Source organism: Neofelis nebulosa, chromosome 11 (genome assembly GCF_028018385.1).
Source record: "Neofelis nebulosa isolate mNeoNeb1 chromosome 11, mNeoNeb1.pri, whole genome shotgun sequence".
Lineage (NCBI taxonomy): Eukaryota > Metazoa > Chordata > Mammalia > Carnivora > Felidae > Neofelis > Neofelis nebulosa.
Genome location: NC_080792.1, coordinates 15,096,306 through 15,113,023, shown reverse-complemented (window position 1 = coordinate 15,113,023; position 16,718 = coordinate 15,096,306). Strand labels below are relative to the sequence as shown.

At 43.3% G+C, this 16,718-nt stretch overlaps 1 protein-coding gene and 1 long non-coding RNA gene across 6 annotated transcripts in view; one reads left to right on the top strand and one right to left on the bottom strand.

The window, feature by feature from the left end:
* LOC131489993 (uncharacterized) overlaps positions 1-13,715 on the bottom strand; it is a 204,038-nt gene extending 190,323 nt beyond the window's left edge. The window contains exon 1 of the long non-coding RNA XR_009250887.1: positions 13,603-13,715. This is a non-coding gene — a long non-coding RNA (uncharacterized LOC131489993). The remainder of the gene's footprint in view (positions 1-13,602) is intronic.
* Positions 1-15,260, top strand: part of CDH20 (cadherin 20) — a 206,749-nt gene extending 191,489 nt beyond the window's left edge. For 3 of the 5 annotated variants that reach the window (XM_058691918.1, XM_058691916.1, XM_058691917.1), the window contains 3 exons: positions 4,417-4,534; positions 9,200-9,451; positions 13,688-15,260. In XM_058691918.1, coding sequence (XP_058547901.1) covers positions 4,417-4,534; positions 9,200-9,451; positions 13,688-14,193 — 876 coding nt within the window. In that variant the 3' untranslated portion in view covers positions 14,194-15,260. Of the gene's footprint in view, positions 1-4,416; positions 4,535-5,879; positions 6,643-9,199; positions 9,452-12,874; positions 13,200-13,687 lie in introns of those variants that run through there. The other 2 variants (XM_058691919.1, XM_058691920.1) reach the window with 2 other exon arrangements.
* The last annotated feature ends 1,458 nt before the right edge of the window (positions 15,261-16,718 follow it).

Below are 16,718 nucleotides of genomic sequence, written 5' to 3'. Positions count from 1 at the left end.
AGTTCGAGCCCCGCGTCGGGCTCTGTGCTGACTGCTCAGAGCCTGGAGCCTGTTTCAGATTCTGTGTCTCCCTCTCTCTCTGCCCCTCCCCTGTTCATGCTCTGTCTCTCTCTGTCTCAAAAATAAATGAACGTTAAAAAAAGTTTAAAAAAAAAGAGCCATTACAGATAACCAAATGTGCCCTCAAAGAAATTGAGACTCCAGAAACTAGCAGTTTACAAGAGTCCCCAACTTCTGTGCATCATGCCGCAACAGTCTGTTAGGAAAAGCATGTGGAGCCCCCCATGCATTTTATGACTAAACAATGCTTTGATGGTAGCCTGATTCACAGGGTGGCCTGAACTTATCTACCCATCTTGTGACTCAACGGTATAGTACCGACTACAGGAATATGTGCTCTGGGTCCTGGGAGCGAGGGACCATGAAGACCAGAAGAGTCCTCTTTTCCTCAGTTGAGCACTAACAGCTGAAAATATCTGCAGTAGGAGAGGTTTATTTTTATATCTTTCCATCTCCCTTTCTTAACTTCTGACAACAGGCACCTTGTTGGGGGACTGCCTGCCCTATTCTCAGAATGCTTTGTTACCTAGAATACCTACACTCTCTCTCCTCCCTCATTTAAAACACCGTTTTCTTAATGTTGTTCACGTCACATAAATTTTGAGAGGAAAGGAATCTGAAGGAACAAGTTTCTACCAATTTGAGACAGCCATAGTTCTATAATCTGTAGAGACATATTTGTACCTTCTTTGAAAATATGCTTTTAAAGGTAAATGAATAATTTGGTTGATCAAACTCCAAGTGGTGTAACTGAGAAACATCCAGAACTCTGCCTGGAGTAGCCATGTAGTCATGTGTGCAATGGGCTACTGCCCACCCTGTGCCCACCCTTCTGTACCTCAGAGCACAGGCCATGGCCCTGCTTCCGTAAGATGCTTTCTTGTCTACCTATAACCCAACAGACCCCCTAATAGTCCTAATTTCTTCTTCCAAAGTATATTCTATGGTCCTGTGGATTCTGGTGGTGAGGCAAATGGGTCAGTATAGTTTTAATATGAAACTTATGAGTCTATGAAGCACATATCTACAAGGCAAGGACTCATGCTTTGGTACTTCAGGTCTTCTGGCTGAAATGCAGATTTTGCTTTCACTTCCACACCTGGAAAGTGGCACCTTGCAGCACAAACTGACGAGTGTGTACAACCAAAACTGCTATCGGCGTCCGTACTCACCAAAGATTGAGTCCACACGCCTCCACCATTCTCACTCAAAAGTGATTCACATTCTCCACAGGGAAAAAAAATGTCCTACAATGATTCTCATCTAAATCATCTCATCCACTGTTTCTTAAAATTCAGTGTAATGGTCTATAGCACTCCTAAAAATTTTTTCAACAAGTCTAGGATAATTTTACTTCCACATATATTGAATTTCTAGGAAGACTTGAAACATTACACAGCTAATAAAAGTTACAGTGCTGACTTTACAGTGTAACAAATGATCTGTGTTATTATAAGTAAAGAGAGAAAGTATCAAAACTACCTGTATACGCTCGCCCGCTCGCAGTTATAAAAAGTTATGACTACATGTGAACAAAGACTGGTGGAGGCAGGATACAAAAACAGCAAGTTACTGTGCTGTGGTAATTGAGTTTTGAGTGAGAAGGTCTGGACCTTGATTTTAATAATTTCTTTTATATTATAATATAAAAATTTCATATATAGCCCATGAAGTATAATATATAAAATTGTATCGTATAAAATTTTACCATGACAAATGTATAATACACGACAAAGCTAATTACTAATCTCTATTATAAAGAACGTGACTAGCAGCACAGCAAATTAACCTCTTCTCCCCCAGGAAATGATGTACTGACTTTCTTAAAGGTCTTCAGAATAGAAGGTGTATTCTGACAGCTCAATAGCACTTCAGCTACCTCTCTTATTTTTGGAGCACACACGTACATCTCCCATTTCTACATTTCTAAATACATCTTTTAATGGCCTGTTAGTCCCCTGAAACCCAATTTATTTGTGACTTCAAGTTCAGGTCATGAGCTACAAGTCTGTCATATTTATCATCTTTAGCCCAAGATACTGAAAGTCCTACCCCTTGATTTTGGCTCTGGGACATGTTTTGAAGACTTTTCAAAAGCACACAGCTCGGTAGGCATGTCTGGCCTATAAAGAACCAGGCCTTCTTGGGTTAGAGGCGTCGGGTAGTCGTCAGCTGTGTGTCCGCCGAGGCGGGATATGTGCTTTCCTCCTCGCAAGCAGCCAGGAAGGAGGCCCACAAAGAAATCAGACAACATGCCTGATACTGGCTAAAGGCAGAATGAAACCAGCTAAGCAGAATATTGCATGGCAAGTGGGGCTGAGAAGGAAATCTGACCCGTCAGGATAGTGGAGGGCAGGAGAGCAGGCCACTATGTTCCCAATTGCCACAGATAACCAAATTTGCCACCAAAGAAATTTAGCCTCCAGAAACTAACCCAGCAAGGCAGTGTCTTTGCTCACTCATTCTTTAAAAGCCCAATCATGGACCAGTCCTGTACCTCAGGGCCCTCATCTCACCAATATATTTATGATTTCACAGGTCAGATATTCTGAAATGATTTACCCAACTATGTTTGCCAAGTTATATATAATCAACCATTTATAACATTCAGTAAGAGGTATGTTTTGTCAAAAGAGAGAGAGAGAGAGAGAGAGAGATTCTGTCTTTATGTGTTGGGCACTGTGGGAAAGATGGAAAATACAGGATTTGTCTCAGTAGGGATAGGGTGGTAGGGTGGCCCTCATATGTGAGCAGAACTGACACTAGGCTATGCCATGGGGCAAGTTCATCTCTCAGTGCTCAATCAACCTCTCTCCTTTATGCAACTCCATTCCTTCAACCTTTAGGTTCAAAAGAGGCCAGCTGCCAGTTGGGTTTGAGGAGGCGTATCCAAAAGTGGAGTTCTGGTATAAGATGTTTATTAAGGAATGCCCTTGGGACCAATGCCTGTAGAAGAGGACGACTTTGCAGGACTAGGCAAAATGAGAAGTCCAGCTGTGATGCAGACCCACTAACAAGGCTTCCATGACTTCAAAGAGCTCTAGAACTAGTTTGCCCAAGTTTAGATGGGATGGTCAGGCTTTTACACTACTACATCAGTCATTTGCCGTGGGCTTCCCTGGAAGGATGTGGTAAGTGTGAGTAGGTGACTCTCAGCAAATGAGACAATCCTCAAAGAGACTGACAAATCTGGGGCATCAAATCCTTCACTGAAGGGGGATCTGAACAACGCAGTGTCCACCAGAAGGCCCCCAGCTGGGAGCCTCCCTCTCTTGTTATTCAACCTTCGGTATACTGAGGGGTAGCATTACCTCCCTTAATTTACAGAGGAAGAAATATAGACTAATAAGCAAGCCGACCTGGGCCCGCAAACTGACCCTTGATGCTCTGGTTTCTACCCTGGCAGAGAAGCATAACCCGTTTTAAACAGCAGGAAGGTCAAGTCTACAGGTTCAGGCCTAAGACGGGTGGGAGGTATCTGTGGCATTGGTTGGTAGAGGAAACACATAGGAAGGTGACCATCCATTCAACACTTTTTCTATATCCCTCCCAGTTGGCCTGCTGCTTTTTCAATCGCATATTCTGCACTGCTTTCTTTAGTAGCTTTTTTACCATGGCCTTGATAACCCTCCTAGCAACCTACTACTTTGAAAAGCACTATGGAAAAGGCAAAGTTTAGGCCAAAGAGCTCAAAAGAAAGCCATCCCTTCTTTTGTTCTCCTCACCCCCAAACCCTGCTTCTGACGCCAGTCTGTTCCACATATCCCACCCGAGATCTTGGGCTCTCCACGTTTCCTAGCTCCCCTTCCAGCCAACCAAAAGCAACTGCCCTGTGACCCATCCTCTCCCAGCTGTGTTCCATTAACCTGACACAGTAGATGTTGACGTATCTATTTCTCTTCTAGGTACTGGTCATTTTTCAATAAAGGCTTCTCAAAAATAGCAATCTGACCCCGAAATATTAACCCAAATGGTGAGGTTAAGTAGGTGAAGTAGAAGAATGGAAAACAGAAACAAGCAGGGCCTTGTGGCATCCCACAGTGTTCTTACCCAGTCTTCTCTTTAGACTGCTTAAAAACACTGGTGTTGGTGTGAGAATTTGTTATGCTGATGCCTAACCCCTGAAGTATTCAGGTAACATTCACCATGTGCCAAATATGTACTCAGGCCCAATAATAAAGACCAAAATTCAATCTTGAGTGGTGTGATGCCATGGAGAGTTTCCAGGTAAGTTTCAGGATGCCTTTCTCATTAGGTAAAACAATCCACTATCAGATTTTAGGGCTTGGGATCTCACGGGGTACTGACGATTTTTCTTCTGACTCTGACTCACATGACTCCATGTCACCCCCTCAGCTGATCCAGACAGTGAGTGCCGTGGACCTAGATGACCCACACAGTGGTCAGCACTTCTACTACAGCTTGGCTCCCGAGGCCGCTAACAACCCCAACTTCACCATTCGGGACAACCAAGGTAACCAGGTGGATAGGTGGCCACCAATGCTCTTCTAGCTTGGGCTGGAGACTTCTGTTTACTCTACCATGCAAACAGTGTCACGCCAAAGGTCACCTGCTCTTTAGCAGCAGCAAAGACATTAATGCTCATTTGCAGTGTCTTTTAAAGTTTTGTTTCAAAACATCAAAGAAAAAAAGAATGTCCTCTGCTGATTCTGAAACTTTCAGTTCGTTGACAAATGTTTGAGAGCTGCCTCTGTGTGAGACACTGTGCCAGGCACACAGGCAAAAGCCTTCCTTCTTTCCCACAGATAACAGCCATGTCTGTATGTTCTATAACTATGGGGGAAATCTGAGAAAGATAGAAATTGAACTAGACAAAGAGAGAAACCTGAGGGAACGTGTCTGGGCAAGCATCAAAGGGGATGACAGTAAAGAGCTCCCAGAACAAAAGGGAGACAAAGCCTAAGATAACAAAGGACAAATATAGGATCACAAAGAGTAGTCTGAGCACTGAAACAACTTTATTACTTTAGAATGGTTTTAAAAAGAAAGAGTCAGGTGGGGTTTCCTATTCTAGAAACCATTCCCCACTACAACTTAGCTGGAATGGAATTCTAGACCCCTCTTTTCCAGTAAGCACTCTGATCAGCTAGGAAATTTGTAAACCTAGCACATTCTTTATCGGGCACAGGTGGGAAAAGGAGGGGCTTCTGTTCTCCAGCCAGATGATTTTCAAAGGAGATCAGAAAAAAAATTTTAAACTGTCAACTGAACTCCTTCTGTTACTAACTCTGCTACTTTCTGTCTGACCTTGCGGAGAGAGATCGTCACTTCTCTGGGCTCTACTAGCCTCATTTTTATTCCAATTATAAAATATTAATTGTCACTGTATAACAATCTAAACAAAGGGTAACAAAAAGTCATGACTAGGCCTGCCTGGTCTTAGTCTCAAACACCAATTATTTGAGACTTAAAGTATTAATTCCACCCCCCATCATATTCTGCCATTAAAACTTAAGACTATTAAACCTGTTTTCTTTTACGTGGAAAATGTTCCTCCAAGTCTTTCCTTTAACCTTCTACATGTTATCATAAAATCACTCTAACAATTCTGGAAGGAAGGGTAATATAAATCATAACAACAGAAGTACTACAATTACACATCCCAACATTTTTATTGGATCAAAGTTTGAAGTATTCATTTATCTGCTTCACAGGGAAATCCTTCCTACAAAAAGTGATTTTAGCCCCCTTAGGACTGGTTTTACAGCAGAAACCCTGGGGTTGGGAGGATGATACATTACACTGTTTCTCCACATTTTCAGTGAAATGTCACTCCGTTCTTTCACTGTATTTGTCAGATTCAGTACAGAAACAACATGCAGCAAAATGCTGCAACTTTCTTAAAGATGACTTTGGCCACCAATTCATGGAGCCAATACTTTAAAAAGAAAAGCCACTAGAACATGATGACTATAAAAGAAATGACTCATTACTTGGAAGGTTTTCCAAAATGAAAGTCAGCACATCTTCAGTAGAAAAAACGAACTCTTAATTTCCTCATAACAATTATCCCATGAGTACCTTTTACTAAGGCTCATGAAAAATTGAACATCTGATTTGGTGGATCCGCTGTCAGGACTCCAACTCTCATGCCCTACACATGATATCCTTTTATAAACACAACAGGCACTACCTCAAGTAGCGCCTTTTTAATCCCCAAAGCATTATTAAGAGGACTGTGTGTGTATAACAATTTGCAGTTTCAAACGTATTTTCCCATACTTTGCTTTATTTGATATTTTTAATAATCTTCTAAGGTTTCAAGGAAGTTACTAATCCCTCCGATTCTCACTGTCTCATATGATAGATAAGAAAGCAAATGGCCCAAGATTAGAAACCGAGTAGGCTAAGTGTATTTCACTGGTGTGAAGTGTATCTTCCTGGAGTCAGAGAAAGACAGAAATCGTATGTTTTTACTCATATGTGGAACTTGAGAAACTTAACCGAAGACCATGGAGGAAGGGAAGGGGAAAAAATAGTTACAGACAGAGAGAGAGGGAGGTAAACCATGAGAGACTCTTAAATACAGAGAACAAACTAAGAGTTGATGGGGGATGAGGGAAGAGGGAAAAATCGATGATGGGCATTGAGGAGGGCCCTTGTTGGGATGAGCACCGAGTGTTGATGTAAGCGACGAATCATGGGAATCTACCCCAAAACCAAGACCACACTGTATACACTATATGTCAGCCAACTTGACAATAAATTATGTTACAAACAAAATAATAAAGTAAGTAAGCATTTAGAGTAGAACTAGAATTTGGGAACGGTTTCAGAAAAAAAAATGTTTTGTGTCACCTTGGAAACAAATATTGCTTCCAAATGGGTTACTAAAGCCCTAATTATCATGTTCAACAAAATTTTCACAAGTGGCTACTATATGCCAGACCCCTTCTAAGACTAGACTTAGCAACACAATGCTCTGATCTTTTTTATTTAACTGTAAATAATTCTAAGATCAAGAAGCATGTTGTGTAAGTAGGCATGATATAATACCTTTATGAAATTCATCTCTGGTCAAACTTTCTACAAGTCTTACAACCTAGCCTTGATTAAACTGAAAAATAAAAAACAAAACAGCATTCTGTCTGAAAAAAACTTGGTTTCTGGAAACACAAAATTAACACTGTGAAAAAGAATTAATAATACTTAGCTACAAAATCTGGACAAACAGAAAAGTAGGTGGGCTGTAGAGTAGATAGAGATACTAATTAAGCCTCAAGTTGGCAACGAGTTGCTACATTCCTCCACTGAGAAGGAAATAAAAGAGGAAAGGGGCCTGTACCAAAGCAGGAAGGGATTTCCACTGGCTGGATAATTTTCTAGAGTTAGTATCACTAAACTAAATTAGTAGTTACACAGCACAATAGAAGAAATGTTTATGTGGAGTCAGAGAGACCAGAGTTCAAATCCCAGCTCTGCTACTAAGTAACTTTGAACAAATTATATAATCTCTCTAGGCCTTAACCCATCCACTGCAAAAGGGTCAGATTATCACTATCTCATCAAATATGAAAATTAAATGAGATACTGGGTATAAAGACTAAGTATTTGCACATGAGCACTCAGTAAACCGTAACTGCTACCATGAAAAGGCAAGGCAAGGAGGAAGTGAAACAGCTAACAAAGGACAATGTGTTCATCAGAATAGGCTAGCCTATGCCGCAGCAACAAATGACACCAAACTTTCAGTGGCTTAACACAACTAAAGTTAATTTCTTGCTCACATAAGGCTGATCGTGGGTGTGAGCAACGAGGACAGCTGTCCACGTAGCTCGGTGTCCCAGGCTGCCTGGATCTCCACCTTGAACGTTCTTGCATAACGCCACGCCAAGGCAAGAGAACACAGACACACACATACCACCTGCTACGTGCTTCTGCCTGGAAGTGACAGGAATCACTTTCGCCCATTTATCGTTATCAAAAGCAAATCCTATAGACGTGCCAAAATTTAAGAGGGTAGAAAAATATAATCCTTCATTATGTCCAAGAAGGGAAAGAGAACCAGAAATATTGGTATTAATAATGTTCACTTTGGTCAGGCTCTCAGAAGTTTTTGTGTAGTTCTAGACTCTTCCCGGTGAAATGTAAAACACATCCAGAGGACCATCCACGTCGATATTAGCTTTGAGAGTCACTGCCTACATGTCCTACCACATCTCTCAAACTTTTCTTCTACTGAAAATGATCTGAACTTTGCAAAAAATACATGACTTACGATGCAAACCCACTCGAGGAAACGTGAAAACACAGATTAAAAAAATAAAAGATCCCAAAACACTACATTAGGCAAATATAAATATAAATACACACACTCACACACACCACCTTTGTGGAAACACATCAAATAATTTTCTAATCCCTTTAAAACTGGAGGAAAAAAACTAATATTGCTGACCAGGTACGAATTTTCACCACATTCATATTGTGTAAACTCAGACCACCAAGAAGGGGGGAGATAACAGGGTGTGATTAATCATGTGATTAGGGGATTTCAAGTAAGCTTCTGCTAAATGAGCAGGTTCTTCAGAAAGCACAGGAGGAGGTGGTGACTGTGTTTCAGAGACATAAAAGAAAATAGCAGAAGACGTGAATTCCAGCCAAAATGGCAAAAATAAGCAATCTGCCACAGCCGAGAAGGCTCGTCAGCGTTCTTTTCCTGGAGGCACGAAGCAGCCCTGTGGCCTTGGAAACCTGCTGAGCGGGAACAAACAGGGACCACAAGTGGCCAATGATTGTTCATTTATACCAAGCTTTCACAGGAACATTTCAGTTAGATCTGAAGTCTAACAGTTCGCCCTGGGCACTTTATGTCACAAAGGGTAAAACAGACTCTCAAAAAGGGTTTCTCTCCCAGGCCTCAGGGTTTTGCCTAGAAGCAAGCAAAAATCCAATGTGTCTGAATTCAAATGCTGATCCACACAAACCAGGAGTGGCTGCAGCTAAATGCCTCCAGGAAATGTGCGACTGTCCCTCTCTGCCCATCCCACAGCCCATCCCTGCGCTCTTGCTTTCCTCAACCCAAGAAGTTAATTCACTCGTCGGTTCTTCCATTTGCTTCTTTCCTCCCATTGCCCCTCTCCCCATTTTTCAATCCTGGAATCCCTGTCTTCTTCAGATAACACTGCCCGGATTCTCACCAGGAGGTCGGGCTTCCGGCAGCAGGAGCAGAGTGTGTTTTACCTGCCCATCCTGATAGCAGACAGCGGGCAGCCGGTACTGAGCAGCACGGGCACGCTGACCATCCAGGTGTGCGGCTGTGACGACGACGGCCATGTCCTGTCCTGCAGCCCCGAGGCCTACATGCTCCCGGTCAGTTTGAGCCGGGGCGCCCTCATCGCCATCCTGGCCTGCATCTTCGTCCTCCTAGGTGAGCAGGCGGCTCCCTTCTATTCTGTGGGATCCCGCAAGTGCCTACTTCGCCATCATCCTAACACAGCTGTTCAGACCCGCTCTTCTACACCAGGCTCAGTGAAAAGGTGACAGAGGGAGGCTGGGAAAAAAGAAAGAGACCAAAGATAGTCCCTTCCTTCAAGGAACGCGTGGCCTCTTTGGCCGGATCAAAGCACATCTGTTTCTCTGGCACCTACTCTGGGCCAGGACACCTTTCCATGTGCTGGGATTGATAAAACACACATGTCTGTCTTCACAAAGCTTACTTCAGAACAAAGCAAGCTCATTTTGACACCACAAAATCAACGTGACAATTTGGGGCGGGATACAAGAAACACCTCTTCTAACCCCTTCATTTCAAATAAGTAGGAGCTAAATCACAAAAGGATAGTGACGGGCCCAAGGCCAATTGTCAGAGGCAGAGCCAGAAGTGAAATGCAGCCCAACCCTACACTGTGTATCTCTGTATCTGAGCGGTAAAGGCTCTTCTCCTAAATGTTCATTCTCAACTTCCGGAGGCGGTGTTACAGAGAAGAGGGACAGGGTATCCTGAGGGGACAGGAGACAAGGGTAGGCGTCATTTTAAACAAAGTGGTCAGGGGCGCCTGGATGGCTCAGTCTGTCAAGCGTCAGACTCGTGATTTCAGCTCAGGTCAGGATCTCATGGTTCATGGGTTCCACACGGCGTTCTGCGCTGACAGCGCAGAGCCTGCTGGGGATTCTCTCTCTCCCTCTCTCTCTGCTCCTCCCCCCACCACACACACATGCTTTCTCTCTCTCTCTCTCTCTCTCCTTCTCAAAATAAATAAGCTTTAAAAAAGGTGGTCAGGGCGGGCCTCACTGTAAAGGAGACCTTTGAGCGGAGGCCTGAAAGAAGGGACAGAGTGAACCCCATGGGCGTCTGGGAGAACAAGCTCTCGGGGGCATTAGCACCCCTCCGAGGCACCACGGCCATCTAAGGGGGAGCAGAGACTACACAGGGCCCACGGGGCCAGTGTGCCACTGCTGCTGAAATACAAAGATGCAATGACAGGCTAGTGGGAGAGCACCAGCGAGACAGAACCCTTTATTCCTCCTCTCAAATCATACAGTGAGGCTGCCACCCACCTCCCTTGCGTATCAGGCTACTGGAGCAATTATTTTTTAACTCAACACTCAAAAACAAACAACAAAACACCTAAACTAATTCTGGAAACCACAAAAGCATCTGTGCATATATCCCAACTCTTCTGATTGAATTACTTCATGGCACGCATGTTTTGCTTAGAAAAAAAGCAGACACAGAAGAGAGTAATATTATTCAACGTGAAAGAACTCCTAGCGTTCTATGAGGAAAAAGAGTACAGCCCTGCGGATTTAAGTGAGAACAGACATTCAGAAATCCACATAACCCCTTGATCCCAGGTTTACCTATACACCACGAGACTGAGTCAGACCAGAGAAAGAAGGTTCTACGGCAAAATATCAGCACCTGTTTGAATTTCTAGGTCAGTCTATGGAATATGCTTCTCACAAAACATTTACAAATACAACATGTGGTTTGATTGTGTTGTTTTAGTTCAGTGCCATGTGAAGGGAGAAGTAATATAAATAACTAACTTTTCTAAGTCCTCAGATCCCTGGATCAGAGAGAACTGTTTGGTTTCTGCTCCCTATCTGCATTGACAAATAACACCTTCCTGCAATTCCTTGATTGTCCGTAAGATGGCATTGGGAGTCCTTGAGTGAAGAACAGGATAAACTACAAGAGGCCTTTGAAGGAACTTGCTCCTAGGAGAAATTTCCAAACTGGCTGTCCCTACTTCTGTTTGGAAAATGTCTGCATTATAAGTTCACCCTTGCCCACAAAGAGTAGAAAAAGCCATCATTACGGAAAGATTGATTTCAAAAGACTGGCACAGAGAGGCTCTCAAGCTAGAAATGGTGTGCAAGGAGCAATTTATATTGTGCTTCCCAAGCCCATTATGCCTTACCTTTTGAATTGTACGGAATAAATAGACAGCTTTCAGGAGCTAAACTGAGCAGAGCTATGCAACTTTATTTACAATCCTCACAGTTTTAGGCACTCTTATTTCTAAGAATGCACATCCTAAATTAAATATAATTCATAAAACTGAGTAAGATTCAATTGCAGTGGATCTGTCAACAAAATACACTTTGTGGACAATTAAATAAATATAATTTTGACTTCACAGGATTTTTTTCATGTCTCCAGTATGTATCTACTTCCTAGAAAATCTCATAGGCCCTTTGGACTGTGCCTATAATACTTAAAGAAAAAAACACCCCTAGAACGGACTCTCTTCTGTCCGGGAAGCCTTTCAGTTGAATAGGACCATGTTTCCCAGAATCTGATTTTCAGGGCATTATCCAATACTTGTTATTTAAATCAGAATACCTAAAAAATAAGATATTTTACCTTATTTTGTAAGATATAAGTAAGATTTCTGTACAACAGATACAAGATGGACCAGGTCTATAAGCTGCCTAATTCTCTATCTTCAGAATTCTTTCCAGAATATATTCAAAGACTTTTCTAATTTTAGTTCCTAGCATTTTCTAAACTACACACTAGCATCCCAATGTAACCTATGTGAAGGTTTTCCAGTCCCCTAGGAAGAATTACTTGGCCCTGCTTCCGTATTCTCTTTGCAACACTTAGAACCCTCTGATAGGCCCTATCACTGCCTGACTTGCATTAACCATCCATGCCCACAACCTCCTTAGATTACAAGCTTATTAGAGCAAAAATCATCAGTGTTGTTTCTCTTTTGCTTTGCACAGTGCCTAAAACAATATTTGAGTTTAGTAACTGTTTACTGAACCCCACAAACAGAGCATGTTCACACAGAATCCCATTCATCCAGCCTGCATCCATCCAGATCACGCCCCAGCCTCCCTCGTCCAGTTTAAGCCCCTACTTGTTTAAGGGCCTTGTTAGTCCACTTCTCTGAAATCACACAATCCGGTAGTCCATGAGCTGTATTCTGGCACACAGAGAAAACACACGAGAATATATCACTGTTTCCTGGGTGTGCATTCTGTCACCCAAGTTATTTGGGAAAATATTAGGTACGAACATTATTAAATGCAATTTACGGAAAGCACCTTCTACATTCAAATTGTTTAAATCATTACTGTGAATTTTTTTGTCAGTTCATAATCTTACTGGGCATACAACCAAATTCCACTTTTGTCCCCCTTGGTAAACTGCAGTTTTATTTTGCAATGTTGTCAAGCTGTTACTGTTCACAAGCTGCAACAAAGCGTATCAGGGGGAAAAAAAAAAAATCAATAGCAGTTCTACGGCTAAAACCTCAACACACTTCCTGAAAAACATTTTCAGTCACAGAGATAAGCAGTTCAATGGGATTATCTCTCTCTCCCCTTTAAACCCCAGGGAACACATCCTGGAAAAAAATACGTTTGTTGGGATAAAATTTTATCCAAATCTGCAAGGGCACATCTAACAGCGTGGTGCTTCTTTGAGAACATGATGAATTATATAAAATGTCACTGCTCATTCCCTCCCTTCCACGAACATCACTGGAGCCAGAGTCCCCACCACCACCTTAATGGAAGGCTGTCTGAAGAATCAGAGTTTATTGGAAAACAGCGGTCACTTATACTTGTTTTTCGAAAGAGGTATAAAAAGACTAAGACTTCGATTCATACTTAGCCTATGTCTACATGCATACCTATTAGTGTATGATATTTACACAGCAGGATCCTATTTAGATACTAATGTTAAAAAAAAAAAAAAAAAAAGCCGTATTCCACCTACATAATAAGATTTCCACGTTGTAATCCGAGAAATGTATACTGTCCTGATCCCTGGCATAGACTCTATGGCGGGCCACAAGGCTCTGTGCTTAGTTAATGGGATTGTATTTTGGGTGGCTGGCTGGACACATACCCCCCCCCACACACACACAATTTCGAAGCAATAAGCTAATGCAACGAGACTTTATATACAACTTCTCCTAAGTGGACCGCTTGTTAAAAATAGAAGGCTTCGTGTGCCTACACAACCTGCCCTACAGAACGGGTGAGAACGAGGCCGACCCTAGGGTTTAACGTATCCAAATGCGGTCCCCGAGCTCACAGCCCAAAGAACTCTCCCGGTACCTGTGGTCAATCATGAATATTTCAAGTCACGGCACACACGGCCAGGTCTCCCGGGTAAATATCCTGTCGTCTTTGTTTCCGGCAGTGCTGGTGCTGCTCATTTTGTCCATGAGGAGGCACCGGAAACAGCCGTACATCATCGACGACGAGGAGAACATCCACGAGAACATCGTCCGCTACGACGACGAGGGCGGCGGCGAGGAAGACACCGAGGCCTTCGACATCGCGGCCATGTGGAACCCGCGGGAGGCGCAGGGGGGAGGCGCCCCCAAGACGCGGCAGGACATGCTGCCCGAGATCGAGAGCCTCTCCCGCTACGTGCCTCAGACGTGCGCCGTGAGCAGCACGGTCCACAGCTACGTGCTGGCCAAGCTCTACGAGGCCGACATGGACCTGTGGGCCCCGCCCTTCGACTCCCTCCAGACGTACATGTTCGAGGGGGACGGCTCCGTGGCCGGGTCGCTGAGCTCCCTGCAGTCGGCCACGTCGGACTCGGAGCAGAGCTTCGACTTCCTGACGGACTGGGGGCCCCGCTTCCGGAAGCTGGCGGAGCTCTACGGGGCGTCGGAGGGGCCCGCGCCCCTGTGGTGACGGAAGCCGGGAGGCAGGCGCGCGTCCAAACCCAGATGTTCTCGGAGGACGCTCGCCGTGGGCGCCGCCAACCGCACGAGCAATACTGTGCTGGAGAGCGAGAAGGGGGTGAGCGGCGAAGAGAGCTCTCTCTGGATCAGCTTTACTTGGTTACCTTAAGTTAAGTAATCAAAAGGAAACACAGGAAGAGGGGGGCAGTAACTCCAATTACCTTTCTTTTCTTTTTCCTTTTTTCGTTTCAATTTTTGTGACACTGTCTGCCAGGGCTTGGAGCCCAAGGTTAAGTTCTGGCGAGCTTGGCTTTTCTCTGCCACGCACCAAGGCCTTGGTCCCTTGGCCACCGCTGAGAGTTTCTGGTCTTACATACACAGGTGGCGAGTGAAAGAAAGTCTGACTCCTCATATCCTTTTCTTTGTCTTTCTTCCTCCCTTTTAAAAAAAAAAATCTTCTTTTATTCTCCATTTAAGAGTTTTGCTGGCTCATCAAACCGCACAAACCAACCCACACAAAAGAACACTGAAAACTTGTTATTCGGTGAAATTAACCTACTTGTCCTGGGATGGATGGCATTTCTTTTAACCCTTTTGAGACAAGGTTAAGGCGAATCGGCCTTGCATGATGGGTGGGTGGGGGATGGGAGAAGGAAGAGGCATTGACTTTGTGCTCAAGTTTAACGGCTGAACCAAGAGTTGTTGGCATTAGGATGGCTCCAACTCCATCAAGTTAGAGTGCCCTGTTCTCTCGGCTCTTTAACGGTGCCCCTGCAAAATTGTTCAGAACGAAACCAGAAAATCTGCCTCTTTTGCACTGTAGATGTCTCTTCCATGTGCCAAATGTGAAGATTAGATGCTACAAATGAAAGCCAAATAAAAAGAAGTATCTGATAAAAGCATGGGTTAGAGGGCTTTCCTAATCTGTGTGAGGTCAATCCAAGGGATGTTTACATACTGTAGATAACCTACTTGAACAAAAATCAGTATTATAGAGAATAAATGGATGTAAGAAAATTACATGTATAAGTTTTGTATATTTGTTAATAATTTTGGTAATAAATATGATGTACTGCATCTCAGTACCCTAGCGCTTCTTTTAATAAAAGCTAAATAGAAGGGAAAGTCTATGGCACATTTGTTTAATTGCTGAGCCCAAAGGAGGCTTTGTGGTCTTGACCTAGCCTCAGGTTCCCGGGGCTGGAGCTGATTCATAAGGCAAAGGCAACAGCAAAGAAGTATGAGGCTATGCATCCCTTTTCAGTCGCTGATCATAGGAACGTTGTGGTTCCTACCGTTAAGCTTTTCATGAACACTCTTCATTCCCCCATCTCTGGAAAGAGTAAAGGACAATTTGGTAACATCAATGATATAATGGTGAATTTTGCCCGTATTTTTCATTTTGTGAGAGGGTTTTACACATAGCCACCAAGGAGGCACGCCACTAGGCTACTTTTACCGCTGTTCTGTTGGTCGATCAAACATATACAAATTCATGTGTGCAAATAGGTACAGCTCACCAACACTGGATGGGTTCACAGAAGGCTGGGACCACATTTTTATTCTTCTTTCTTTGCCCCGCAGTTGATTGTGAACAAAAGTGTTTTCTGTGGATCTTGTTTATAGAAATGGATATCAAATTTTAATGGGTATCAGCATCCTGGAACACTTGTTAAACAATAGCTTGTTGGGCCTTACCTCCTCCCTGCACCCCCCACCCCCACCCCAGATTGGAATTTAGTTGATCTGGGGAAATTTGCATTTCTCACAAGTTTCTAGGTGGTGCCAATGCTGCTGGTCCAGAGATCACACTTTCGGAACCTATGGTGTATGGCCTCTCTCTCTCAAACATAAGAAGATTAGATTATCAGCCCACTTGCTCTGGAAGCCAACCCATCCATAAAATGGTGTGAATTTTTTTTCCGGTATAAAGAACAGTTTGGCAGAAATGTGTGAGAGGGCTGATGAGGGTCCAGGAGCCAGAAGGATGTGCTTTATGGCCTATTATATGGTACACTAATAACCAAGTAAATTCGCATCATCAGCCTTCAGCATACTAACCCCTTCTTCCTATGAAAGCTCTCATAATCCTCTATCGGGGTCAATGGTATAAAAATAAACAAAGTTAGCAAAGAAAGAAAGCATGAACTTGTGTTCAAACTAGGCTCTACAACATACCAGTTATTTGAATGTGGCCAAATTAACCCCTATATCATTTTTCCTTTCTGTCACTAGCCATGAGGATAATTGTGTGACTATTTCACTTTGTATTGCATGTGTTAAAAACTGAGAACAGCTGCTCTCCTAACCACAGGAGGTTATCATGCCCCACATCCTGCAAATGTGGTACCCATGATACTGGGCATGAAGTGATTAAACAATCTCCTGGAGCTTCTGGTCCCTGGGAGGATGTTTAATGGTGTGATACAGGAAGTGGGAGAGAAGCACAGAATGAGAGATCCATTTCAGCTCACACTCTAAGCTGAAAAAGATTTTCCCTCCAAATGGGTTTTAAAATTCTCTTTCCACTGCCAC